This window comes from Danio rerio, chromosome 21 (genome assembly GCF_052040795.2).
Source record: "Danio rerio strain M-AB ecotype USA chromosome 21, GRCz13ab, whole genome shotgun sequence".
Lineage (NCBI taxonomy): Eukaryota > Metazoa > Chordata > Actinopteri > Cypriniformes > Danionidae > Danio > Danio rerio.
In genome coordinates this window covers 10,471,706-10,485,000 of record NC_141041.1, presented here as the reverse complement: position 1 = coordinate 10,485,000, position 13,295 = coordinate 10,471,706, and the positions used below count along the sequence as shown (strand labels likewise).

The following is a 13,295-nucleotide window of genomic DNA, read 5'->3' as shown; positions in this document are numbered from 1 at the left end:
TCTTGGAGGCTGTTGTTTTTGTAGATTTATTTTAAGCCCTCTCAACTTGACGGCATATACTTTGCTCTTCTCAACCCAGTTCCTCCTCTTCCTCTCCATCCAGTTGTTTTGTCTTGTGGCTGTTCTCAGAGCTCTGAAGCAGTCAGGACCAGGAGAGAAAAAGAAAGAGGAAAACCACATGAGGAGAAGAGCGTTTTATCTTATTCTGATAATTACTGTGAATGTTGCTGTCATACATGTCCCTTATGCTGTCATTGCTCTCTATACTATGCTAATGCAAGAGTATGATCCTGCAAAGTGGTTTCCAGGCTTATTTTGTTATGTGCTAGCTGGTTTTGTTCAGCCTATTCTGTATCTGCACCGCACTAAAAAACTGAAATGTTCTTCGTGAAGTCTACTATTGTGATGTTTGTACATGGAAAGCATATTCTGTTGTTGTCAGCCTGATTTCATAAGGAAACCTAACTATTTTACCTAGTGACAGACATGTGGCTAATTCGTACAAACTCATCCGGTTTTATTTGTATATTCTGTTGTTGTCAGCCTGATTTCACAAGGAAATGTAACTATTTTACGTATTGTCAGAAATGTGGCTAATTCATACAGATTCATCCGGTTTTATTTGTATATTCTGTTGTCGACAGCCCGATTTCACGAGGAAATGTTGTAATATTTTACGTATTGTAAGACATCTAATTCGTACAAATTAATCTGATTTTATTAGCATATTCTGTTGTCGTCAGCCTGATTTCACAAGAAAAAGTAACTATTTTAGGTATTGTAATTCGTACTAATTCGTACAAATTCATACCATTTTATTTGCTTATTCTGTTGTCATCAGCCGGATTTCACGAGGAAATGTAACTATTTTTTTAACGTATTGTCAGAAGTGGCTTATTCATACAAATTCAACTGATTTTATTAGCATATTCTGTTGTCGTCAGCCTGATTTCAAGGAAAAGTAACTATTTTACGTATTGTCAGACATCTGGCTAATTCATCTTATTTCATTTGTATATTCTGTTGTCGCCAGCTCGATTTCACTAGGAAATGTAACTATTTTAGATATTGTTAGACAAGTTGCTAATTCGTACAAATTCATCGTACTTTATTTGTATATTCTGTTGTCGCCAGCTCAATATCACTGGAAATGTAACTATTTTAGGTATTGTAATTCGTACTAATTCATACAAATTCATATGATTTTATTTGTATATTCTGTTGGCGCCAGCCTGATTTTACGAGGAAATGTAACTATTTTGCATATTGACAGACAAGTGGCTGGATGTTTCTCAGTGATGTATTGTGGCTAGAAGAGCATCGGCTGCGTAAAACATATGCTGTAATAGTTGGTGGTTCATTCTGCTGTGGTGACCCCTGATTAATAAGGGGTTTAAGTCGAAAAGTAAATGAATGAATAAAAGGCTATTTAAACTATATAAAATCCCTTTTGTAATGTTAAATAAATACAGGCTATTTCATTTTGACTCCATTTATAAGATGTAAATAACACAATCATTTTTATTTCTATACACAGTTATTGATATGTACGTTCAGGATCCTTTTAAATACCCACAGTTGAAGTCAGAATCAGTAAACCCCTTGAATTATTAGCCTCCCTGTTTATTTTTTCCCTAATTTCTGTTTAACGGGGAGAAGATTTTTTTCACACATTTTTAAACATAATAGTTTTAATAACTCATCTGCAATAACTGATTTATTTTAAGTTTGTCATGATGATAATAAATAATATTTTACTACATATTTTTCAAGACACTTTTATACAGCATAGGACTTCTATACAGCAGGTTAGGATAATTGGGCAAGTCATTGTAAAACTATGGTTTGTTCGGTAAACTATCGAAAAAAATATTGCTTAAAGGGGCTAATAATTTTGAACTTAAAATGTTTATTTAAAAAAAATTTAAAAACTGCTTTTATTCTAGCCGAAATAAAACAAATAAGACTTTCTCCAGAAGAAAAAATATTATCAGACAAACTGTGAACATTTCCTTGCTCTGTTAAGCATAATTTGAGAAATATTTAAAAAAAAGAAAAATAAATTCAAAGGGAGTCTAATAATTCTGATTGCAACTGTATTTAAAAGAACAACAACTCACAGATTAAACAAAGTTAAGCACTTTTAAATTCAGTTTATTGTCATTGGCTTAATGAAAAATTAAAACCCTTGGTGTCTTTAAAACCCAACAACTAAAAACAATATAATGTAATCTGAATTTTACAAATGTACCTTTTTTTCTCAAAGTAGATTTGATTTAAAGTTTTAATTTGATTTCTGAAATTAAATTAGACTCTAACTAGACTTGTTTTGTTTAAAATATTTGCATATCTGATGTTTTATGTAACGTGTATGACAAAAAGCCATGCGTGTACATATATATATTTATCTTTCTGAAAACCTGAAGTCAACAAAGCACAGCACAGACGTTTCTACACATCTGAAGAGACTGCATAGTCATTTAATAAGGTAATTCTCTATTTTAACCTTATTTAAATTAGTCATAAGTAATTGTAAAATGATTCAAGGCACTTGTAAAAGTAAAATGGCTATTATCTTGATGAAATAATGTCTTGTGTTTTAAGATTCTCTTTTCTTTTTAGAAATATTTACATTTTGAGAGCTTCTTATGCTTTAAGAAGAAATGAACTGCAGCACATCAGGAGCTTTCAATTCCAACACTACTACTTGGATATTAGTAGGCACTCTGGAAATTTCTATGGTCTGCATGAATTTGTTGTTTGCTCTTCCTGCACACTCCTATGTTTTATGGCTCATCTTCACAAAAAATGAAGTTGCCTCAGAATTCTTCAACCTCAGTTTCTCTGTTTGCGAGATCGGTACCTATATGGATAGTTTGATCTTTACACTTTCGTGTTTGTCTTTACGTCTCAGTATATTGTCACAGTTTTTACAAGGTCTTACCATCACCGGTCGTCCTTTGTTTCAGTGTCTGATCTGTGTTGAGCGCTACCTGGCAGTGGTTCATCCTGTAACTTTTCTGAAGTACAAACCTCCCAGATATAGAGTGATCTGCTGCGCTGCGGCCTGGATGATTGTTCTTGTCTCTTGTTTATGCTGCTTGCTCATATTAATGTTTTCTACTGTTTACGTACATGCGTGGTTCTTCTCGCTGCAGTTCCTCCTCTTTCTCTCCATCCAGTTGTTTTGTCTTGTGGCTGTTCTCAGAGCTCTGAAGCAGTCAGGACCAGGAGAGAGAAACAGAGAGAATGAGGAAAACCACACGAAGAGAAGAGCATTTTTTCTCATTCTAATATCTACAGCCAATATGATCATTGTTTACGTCCCATTTACTGTAATAGCACTCTTAAACATTCTAATGCAGCAGAATTCTCCTGCACTTTGGTTCACTGCTTTGGTTTGTTATCTGCTGGCTAGTTTCAGTCAGTTTCTTCTTTATCTGCACCGTGCTGGAAAACTCTCCTGCTTCTATTTGCAGTAAATTTTATACATTGCTAAACCTGAATTTAGATTTGGATTGTATTATGACAGCAGACTTGCTGTCAGAGATTAAATAAAAATGACTTTTGTTAACAAATGTTTGTTTTGATTGATTTAGTTTTATCCAATAAATCATTTTTGCAATTATGTCATTTTCTTTTTCGTTCTTTCCATATGCCTGGTCTCTAAATTTGCATAGCAGGCATTCAATGAGTTGCACCTGCACTGTAAAAAGTGATGTGTGTAGTTAGTTGGTATTGCTTAAAAATATCTGTGAACCTGTTGCTTAGAAAACAATTAGTTGACTTTTCTTAAAAAAGTGAGTAAAACCAATGCTTTAAAGGGCACCTATGATGAAAATTATCTTTTTGAAGCTGTTTGTACAGAACTGTTTGTAAGTATACTGTGTCCGCAGTCATATTGGGGGAATATAAAGACAATAAGTCTCTTTTTTAATTTCCTCATGTTAAAATAAAGCAAAATCCTCCAATTTTAAGGCCCACCGCAACGTGATATAGGATTGCGGTGTCCCCGCCCTCCGATTTGATTGACAGCCATGTAATAATACTGTAGTAAATCATATAATCATATCAACATGACAGGACATGTGCAAAGCAACTGGGATTAAAAGATCTGTTCAGCTTTCTGTGGTCATCAACCATCATCAGATGTGATCAAAAGTCATGTTTAAAACATTTTTAAAACAGCGCATGTTTGTAATGAATTACAGCAATTTTACCGTCTTTATCACCACAGCTACATAGTGTCAGTACAATTATAAAAGAAGACGGTTCAATCCCGGTTTGTGGATGATAAACAAGGTTTATTTTGTACATTTAACATAATGGATATCCAAACAGCAGTGGATATTAACATGTATCCTGTCACATTCGCCATGAAAAAACATTGCAAAACACGCGACTCATTGTTGCAACTCCACAACAAATACATCAAATAATCATTGGGTAACTTCTTACTGTTGTATTTCTCACAATTGTTACAAGAGATCTGCTTCCTTCATGTCTGTCACTGTGCTGTTTATCTGATGCAGCCAAGGCGGAGATTGAGGCCCCATTTAAACTAGTGTGTTTTAGTTTTAAAGCAGCGTTTTAGATCAAAAACGATCCGCGTCCACACTAGCGTTTCACCTAGCGTTTCTGAACATGTCTCCGTCCACACTATGCCACCAAAAACGTATATAACGTGACCATTCGCGCACTCTGGGCATGCGCGTTCTAGTATAAACAGGAAGCGTGTGTCTCGCTTGGCATTTAGTTATTGTTAGTCAACAAACGCCGGTTGAACAATGAACGTGATGGCAAAGAAAGCAAGAGAGGTATTTTTGTTGACAGACAACGAGGTCGAGTTGTTACTTAACGTAACAAATGAATACATTCACAATGGTGCCTAAAACAGACAATAGTGCAAACAAGCTCCCATTTCTGTGTCTGTGTTGTTGTTTACAGTGAAGGCTGGTCTGTCTTCCAGCATTAAAGTAATTTATTTTTAGTCATATAATGTAATTATTTTAGTCATACACAAAAGGCCCAATCAGGTAGCGAATCTCAGCAGCCCCGCCTCCGTTTTCAGATGTCTGCGTTTTTCATTATTCACACTGAGACGGAGCAGCCGCGTTTCAGAATGAAAACAGCCTCTCCAGCTTTTTCAAAACGCTCTGTTTTTGGCACTCAAAAACTCTGGCGTAGTGTGGAAAGATGGTGTAACCGTAGCAAAACTTACGCATTTTCAAAATATAACGCATTAGTATTAACGGGGCCTGAGTCACACTCTGACAGGCAGGTGCGAAAAGTGGACGGGGAGAACTAGCATTTTTTAAATTTTATATTTTGAAAGGTATAATAAATAATCTGATGGGTGTTTTCATCTGAAACTTTACAGACACATTCTGGAGACACAAAAGATTTATCTGAAGTCTTGACTCAGGGATAAAATAGGTGCACTTTAAAGAAGAAGTTTCCAAACTCGGTCCTGGAAGGCCGTTGTCTTGCAAAGTTTAGTTCTAATCCCAATCAGACACACCTGGGCTAGCTTTCCAAGCTCTTACTATGCCTTCTAGAAACATCCTTGTAGATGTGTTGAGGCAAATTGGAGCTAAAATCTACAGGACACCGGCCCTTCACAGGGTGTCGCATGGTCTTAAAAAGTATTAAAAGCTGATAAATCAATTATGAGAAAATTAAGGCCCTTAAAAGGTATTAAAAAGCCTTAATCACATTTTTTATCAGGTCCTAAATTTTGTTCAAGCCTTGTCCAAAGTGTTTGACTATACAAAAAATGCATAATTATATTTATTTTCCTCCTAATATTACACAACGGCGTGCTTGATCCACGCATTCGGCCAAGCTCCTCAGCCTGGGTAATTTCATGTAATTTTCGACATACGCGGGAAGGTAATGTGACGCTCTTTACATGTAGTGAAACCATAGAGTGAAACAGATGGCAAAATGGCAAAATGTAAGTTTGCATACTCCTGGTTGGAAAAAGACAAGTTTTAACAGTGGCTGAAGCCCGTTGCTGAAAATATCCGCGTAATTTATTTTTTCAAGCTTTGTTTTTTCCGAGCTTATCTGAGTTCTGTTGCATGGTTGTGCCAAATTGATTTATTTAACTACAACTGTTTATTAACTACTGTTTATAAAGTTAGACGTTTGATACTGATTAAGGCTTGAAGTGGCGATGAGGTCTTAAAATATTCTGAGAAGGTCTTTAAATTTTTTTTCAAAAGGTACTGAAATTACCTTTAGGATTCCTGCATATAACCCTGCTCCAGGACAGAGTTTAAACACACCCGGCCTTAAAGGTATAGTTAAACAAAAATGGAAATTTACTCACTATCAAGTGCATATAAAGCATTGAGTTTCTTTTTTCTGTTCTACACAAAAGATGACATTTTGAAGAAGGTCGGAAATTAGTAACCATTCTCATCCATCATAGAAATACAGTAGCTATGTTTCCATCCAAAGATGTGAATAAAATTTATGCACAAAACTGGAATATTGCACATACTGTAAGACCTGTGAATAAAGCAGTGTTTCCATCCATTGAGTCAAAGAGAACAAAATTGTCACTTCCTGATTAACTGGCGCCAAATATCAAAAGTAAAAATGGAATTTGCTCCAGTTGGAGAAGCTGCGTGATTCTTTTTTTATTTCACCTTAGAAGACATTATTCTGACAAACGTGATGTGAAAGATAGAATTGGCACAGGCCTAAGCCAATTAGGTTTTGTTTAGGTGAAGCAAAATATGGTGCATTACAAGACTACAAATCAATGGCAATTGTTCCTCTCCCCAACATTATTGAAAATAGTAGTAGCAGAAGTTATAATAATGATGAACACCTTTCAAATAGTCTATCAGTCTTTTTAATAAAGTTAACCTTGTTTATTTATTTTTTTATACATTTCTTTGTTTTTTGAACTGTGTCGAAAACCGGAGCACCCGGAGGAAATCAACACCAACACGAGAACATGCAACTGGCCTAGCCTAGACTCAAACCAGCGAATTTCTTGATGTGAGGCAAACCAGCCATTAGCAGTCATCAAAGAAAACAGAACTTTAGACAAACGTCGTTCATCTAATCAATCTGTTTTATAGGGGTGGTCCACACTGTATTTTTAAGGCTTGGTTGTGTTTATAAGATGCAAAGCAACGTGTGCTCATGCTTCACTTGTAAAAAATCATGTTATTTGTTCATATATTTTACTTTGATATGGTGCTGAAGATTGTGGCTGTTTATAGCAGTTTGACTGATAAATATGAATTGGTAGCTAAATTGTTAGCAGTGCCAAACAGCATTTCCAGTTACAACATACCGTTAATGTTAGAAACTGCATGTAATTGATTAATTCTAACAAATAAAAATACTTTCAGGTTGTAGCTCACAATCCACAGCTGCATCTGTTGGAGGAGTTTTAACCGAATCCAACACTGAACTGAGAGAGATTCTGGAAGCTGTCGTTTGTCAAATGCTAGCTATATATATATATTTTTATAAATCTCTGAAACACAATTAAAATTAAACTGTAAGCAATTCTCTCTTTGTGTCATGTCCTTTGAAAGCCCAAATACAGAAACAGACCACGCTCTGTAGAAATATTAGCATATGGACGGCATTTTGGCTTTCTCTGGTGTAACATTACAGCGCCTCTTGGTCACGCCCCTTCGCTGCGCAGGGTGTATGTGCATGGTGAATACGCGTAACTGGAAGCATTTGTGATCTCAATAGCCCTGTTGTATTTTTTGTAGTCCCCATATTCGTTCACTGTAGGCTTTGCTAAGCTAACTCTGTAAAAGCCAATGTCTCCCTGTGCATTGAACTTTGAGCGTCTTACATTAAGAGATGCTTTTTTTGTTTACACAGCTACATTACACATCAACTACAGTTTAAAATATGATATCATAGTGGACCACCCCTTTAAAAACTCTTTTTTAACTGAACCTCATTTATTTATTTTTATACATTTGCATATGAGGCATAAATATTCATATTTACTGTAAAAGAAAAATATATATACCCTATACATTTCCTCCTGTAACAAGAGAAGCCCAATAGTCTGTATTTTTAAATATCTTTTTTTTTTCTCCAGATTTTACTTTACATTTCTTAATGTTTTGAACATATTATTTGAGTGAAGCAAGGCCAACTGTAAATGGTCGCTTGCACAGTAAATACTAATGCATTTGAATTAATGTTTAACTAAATCAGTGGGACATGATGAAAAAAACTGACATAAATTAATTGCAGCAAATTGAAAATGTTTTCATTTGCACTCCAAATACGCCAGTTCATTTAAGTCAACCTTGTTTATCTATAAATTTGCATATGTTACGTGATGTTCTGCAAATGCAGTTGTACACTTATAAAGCTATTCTTGTGACAGCTGCCAAGTCAGTCTGAAAAACACCAGCAGAGACTGTATAGAGACTGGACATGCACTCTTCATCTGGTAAATACATCGACTTTTATAATTGTTTCATTTACTTTATATGATGCCTTAAAACAATATTTCTGTGATCATACACATGTTAAATGGTTACGTTAAGTTGATTACTTGTCAACAAATAAATAGTATATTCATAGTTAATCTTTGTTCTGTTGATTATCTGTAATATATGTCTAATATGCTGTTTCGTTTATAAAAAATAGACTATTATTCTACTTGTTAAATGTACATTATGTTGCATAATTCAGTTATTTAAGGCAATTTCATGCAAATCAATCAGTCTACTGTAAACAAGCTCACAAATGCATTCAAAATATAATATAAAGTAGATCTGATAATTTATAACAAAACTGCTTTTTTTTCCCAACTTTGACATTCAATGATTAAAGGTAAACGTAAAAAAACTGGCTCAATTTTTTTCAACTCAGGCTCATTCTGAAAATGTACCACTGTATACATTTTCGGAGAGCACCAAATACGTCCCTGGAGCTAATTTTTGCAGTTTTTGTTTTCGCAAATGAACCAGAAGCAACTGTGTATGCTTGATGAGATCTCAATTTTTTCTCGCGGGTGCTTTTCATGCCTGCTCTTCTCGCATAAACCCCCCAGAGGCTGCTGTCAACTAACTGACTGAATCACTGACTGATCGACTAACTGACCCACCCTCCTCCTTCCCTAAGCCTGACCAATAGTGTTTTCAAAAACACAAATTGACCCGCTTACCCACTTCCCTTAACCCAACCGACAGTTTTAAAAAGCAATCCAGAAAAAGAAAAGCCCTCGCTTGATTTTTACCACGTTTTCAGAATTTCAGATTTTAGCTGGCAGTCATTAAAAATTCCAGGATGTTCTTCAAAAAACAGTAGGGGTTTAACCACAACTTCCTGGTCAAATTTGCTCTCTGGGCTCTGTCCATTCCCATATCATATTTGTCTTCATCAATCTGTCTCCTCTCCACCAATTTTTATGTGTTGCAGACATGCGAGCCCTGTTACAAAAAAACACTCAGCTGTGATTTATTATATATATATTTTTTTCCTTTTTTTTTTTGTTGGTTACTGATACAATTTGTTGTTGTGGTGGTGACAGTTGCATGGTATAGTGCTGCCCCTTCTCCACTGTGATTTGACGGCTAACTCAAAAATGATAGTGATAGACACTGTGGTTTTCAACTTGTATGCACTTAAACAACACAGTGCTACCATTGACGACAACAGAAATCAAACACTCAATTCAGGGAAAAAGGCTTTGATGGACATGCAACTTTAATGACGAAATCATGAGGGCACACGATTGGACGGGAGGTCAGGCCATGCAGTTTGTTGATAAATACTAGTAAGTGTGTCAGCAGCCCTCGCACATTTGCCATCTAAGGTGACATGACTACAATCAGACTACATTCACACATGCAGATAACTGTTTGACTAGGCTGTGGATTAAAGGTAATAATATTGCAAATAAGGCTAGCCAGCAGCTAGCTCTCTGCAGCTCTCACATGATAGCCCACTGAAGCTAAGTAGGGCTGCGCCTGGTCAGTACATGGATAGGAGACCACATGGGAAAGCTAGGTTGCTGCCGGAAGTGGTGTTAGTGAGGCCAGCAGGGGTCGCACAACCTGTGGTCTGTGTGGGTCCTAATGCCCCAGTATAGTGATGGAGACTCTATACTGCTCAGTGAGTGCTGTCTTTCGGATGAGACGCTGTGCACTGGTGGTGGATGAGGAGATTCCCCTCTGTGTAAAGCGCTTTCAGTGCACAGAAAAGTGCTATATAAATGTAAGGAATCATTTATTAAGCATTAGCAAATAGTGAATTCATTATCTGTTAAGCATCAACTCTACATTAATAAGTGTCAGTAAGCAGTTTATAACCGCAGCTACAAATGCTCCATTCTTGACTTATAAGCACCCATATAATGTGTTTAATGATTGTATTTTCATACTTAGTAAAAGATTTATTTTTCATTACTAAATTAAGCGTTGAATTATTTACAAACTGTTTGTATTTAAGAGTAGTTGAGGGTTTTTAGGATCATTCAGAATGAGTTAGTAAATGAATATTAAACTAATGAAATCAACATTTATATGTCTTATTATTCAGGCATATATTAATGGTTACTATATATGTTAATAAATGCTTTATTAACTCAATTCATGCAGTTTTGAGACCTAATCTAAAGTGAGGACTATTCATGCTTTATAAATCCCTTATAAATGACAAATAAAGGCTCAGTTAAATTCTAAACAGGAAAAAAAAGACATTATTCATTTCACTTCATTTAAAGATACACAAATAAATCTGTACTTTAAATGAAAAATAAATCTTTGCAACCTTATCTAAAATAGAATCACTGTAGAGTTTAAACATTACATCTTATTATAATGTTAAATTATTATATTGTTGTTGTTTTATCCAGTTGGATGTCATATTTTGACACTCCTGTTATTTTGCAATGTTTAAACTTTACAGTAATTTTACTTTTTAGAAAGATTGCACAGATTATCGTTCATTTGATACTGAGCCTTCAATAGTTATTTATAAGGCATTTATAAAGCATGAATAGTCCTCACTTTAGATTAGGTCACAAAACTGCATGAAGTTGAGTTAATAAAGCATTTACTAACATATTAGTTAAGTATTAGTATATGCCTGAATAATAAGACATGTAAACGTTGATTTCAATAGTTTATTAATCATTTACTAACTCATTCTGAATGGTCCTGAAAACCCTCAACTACTCTTAAATACAAACGGTTTGTAAATAATTTGATACTTAATTTAGTAATGAAAAATAAATCATTAACAGAGTATGAAATTACAATTATTAAGCACATTAAATAGGTGCTTATAAGTCAAGAATAGAGCATTTGTAGCTGTAGTTATAAACTGCTTACTAACACTTATTAATGTAGAGTTAATGCTTAACAGATAATGAGTTCACTATTTGCTAATGCTTAATAAATGATTTATAGTGTGTAGTTATTATAAAGTGTTACCAGGAAGGATTATTATTACCACATTCCCACCCTGTTATTTACTTGTTTGTTTTATTTTTGTCCTTGTTTTACCCACTTTCTGGACACACCACTGGACGTAAAAACCCCATCGTGATGGTCTACTACTCTCTGCGTCTTAAGTTCACATACGGATATGGCGAGCTAACGGGACAAACTGGTAACAGCCAGAAAGCCGTCCATATGGTGGTCAGCTGGTGAGTGCGAAAACAGTCAAACCACTTTGTATTGTTCATTTTAAAAACTAAATGCAGCCATATGTACTTCAGACGACATAATTCGTGATCTGCAGAAATGTACTGTATATAGAGCTAGGTTTTCAGAATGAGCCTATGTTGAATTTATTTTTCCTCAACAACAGGCACAACATTTTTATTTCTGGACCATTATATGCCAAAATAAAGAATGTCTAATCCAAAATATTGAGGTTAAGCTAAATACACTAAATGAATGTAGAACTGGTGGAAAATTCTGTTAATTATGCTATATTATATTCCTTTCTTCCAGTCTGAACGGAGGAAGAAATGAACTCCACCACAACAACAGCTTCAACCAACCTCACAACATACTGGCTAGAGAACAATCCCCAAATTCCTTTGTTTGGCTTTAATATCTTGTTTGGTCTTCCAACACACTCATATGTTATATGGCTCATCATCACAAGAAATGACTTTACAGCAGAATTCTTCAACCTCAATCACTCTTTTTGTGAGATTGGTACCAGTGTGGATTTTGTTTTCTTTGTATTATATATTTGTGTTCCAAGTCTCTTTCCATTAGCTGTGTTTTTACAGGGAATTTCCATCACCGGCCGTCCTCTGTTTCAGTGTCTGATCTGTGTTGAGCGTTACCTGGCAGTGGTTCATCCTGTAACCTTTCTGAAGTACAAACCTCTCAGATATAAAGTGATCTGCTGTGCTGTGGCCTGGATAATCACTCTTGGCTCCTGTTTGGGCTTCCTGACCATATTGTTTTTATCTAACATTGCTGTGCATTCATGGTTCTTCTCGGTGCAGTTTCTGCTCTATATGCCCATCCAGTTGTTTTGTCTTGTAGCTGTTCTCAAAGCTCTAAAGCAGTCAGGACCAAGAGAGAGAATGAGAAAGAAAGAGGAAAACAACATAACGAGAAGAGCATTTCATATCATTCTGATAACTACTGTAAGCATGGCTTTAATGTATCTGCCAAGCACTATCTTTGGAATGTATACCTTTCTAACAGGCCGGTTTAATGTGGTATTTTGGGTGCCTTCCGTGATTTGTTATGTTTTAGCAGGTTTTGTTCAACCTTTCCTGTTTCTGCATCGAGTTGGAAAACTCTCCTGCATGTGTTCCTCCTAAAATCAATATAAAATGTATAAAACAGAGCGTTCGCCTTGGCTGTGGTATGGATAATAACTATTGGAGCCTGTTTGTTCTGCTTAATAATGAAGTATGCTATTAATTCACATGCATGATTCATCTCAGTTCAGTTCCTCCTCTTCTTTTCCATCCAGTTGTTTTGTCTTGTGGATGAGAACGGTCCAAAAGCCACACATTGTATATGGTTATTTTTATTATTACTATTATTACAAAGTTTTTCTATCGGGCTGCATGGTGGCTCAGTGGTTAGCACTGTCGCCTCACAGCAAGAAGGTCACTGGTTCGAGTCTCGGCTGAAGCCATTTGGCATTTCTGTGTGGAGTTCGCATGTTCTTCTCATATTTGCAAGGGTTTCCTCCACAGTCCAAACACATGCACTATAGGTGAATTGAATGAACTGAATTGGCTTAGTGTATGATTGTGTGTGAATGTGAGAGTGTATGGGTGTTCGCCAGTACTGGGTTGCGGCTAGAAG

At 35.6% G+C, this 13,295-nt stretch overlaps 3 protein-coding genes across 3 annotated transcripts in view; all 3 read left to right on the top strand.

Moving 5' to 3' along the window:
- Positions 1–1,480, top strand: part of LOC141379880 (P2Y purinoceptor 8-like) — a 5,548-nt gene extending 4,068 nt beyond the window's left edge. Inside the window, exon 3 of the mRNA XM_087300729.1 lies at positions 1–1,480. This exon is cut by the window's left edge and continues 441 nt beyond it. Coding sequence (XP_087156855.1) covers positions 1–391 — 391 coding nt within the window. The 3' untranslated portion in view covers positions 392–1,480.
- A 101-nt stretch (positions 1,481–1,581) lies between these two features.
- Positions 1,582–8,214, top strand: LOC147831837 (uncharacterized). The gene has a single exon (XM_087300771.1). The coding sequence runs from the start codon at positions 2,664–2,666 to the stop codon at positions 3,480–3,482; it is 819 nt and encodes a 272-aa protein (XP_087156897.1). The 5' UTR covers positions 1,582–2,663; the 3' UTR covers positions 3,483–8,214.
- On the top strand, positions 8,087–12,868 carry LOC147831836 (hydroxycarboxylic acid receptor 2-like). The gene is made up of 2 exons (XM_087300773.1): positions 8,087–9,787; positions 11,059–12,868. Exon 2 carries the CDS (start codon positions 11,984–11,986, stop codon positions 12,797–12,799), a length of 816 nt encoding a protein of 271 aa, XP_087156899.1. The 5' UTR covers positions 8,087–9,787; positions 11,059–11,983; the 3' UTR covers positions 12,800–12,868.
- The last annotated feature ends 427 nt before the right edge of the window (positions 12,869–13,295 follow it).

Bases quoted from the DNA above. Each gene is read 5' to 3' on its own strand.
- LOC147831837 (XM_087300771.1), top strand. From the start codon at position 2,664: ATGAACTGCAGCACATCAGGAGCTTTCAATTCCAACACTACTACTTGG.
- LOC147831836 (XM_087300773.1), top strand. From the start codon at position 11,984: ATGAACTCCACCACAACAACAGCTTCAACCAACCTCACAACATACTGG.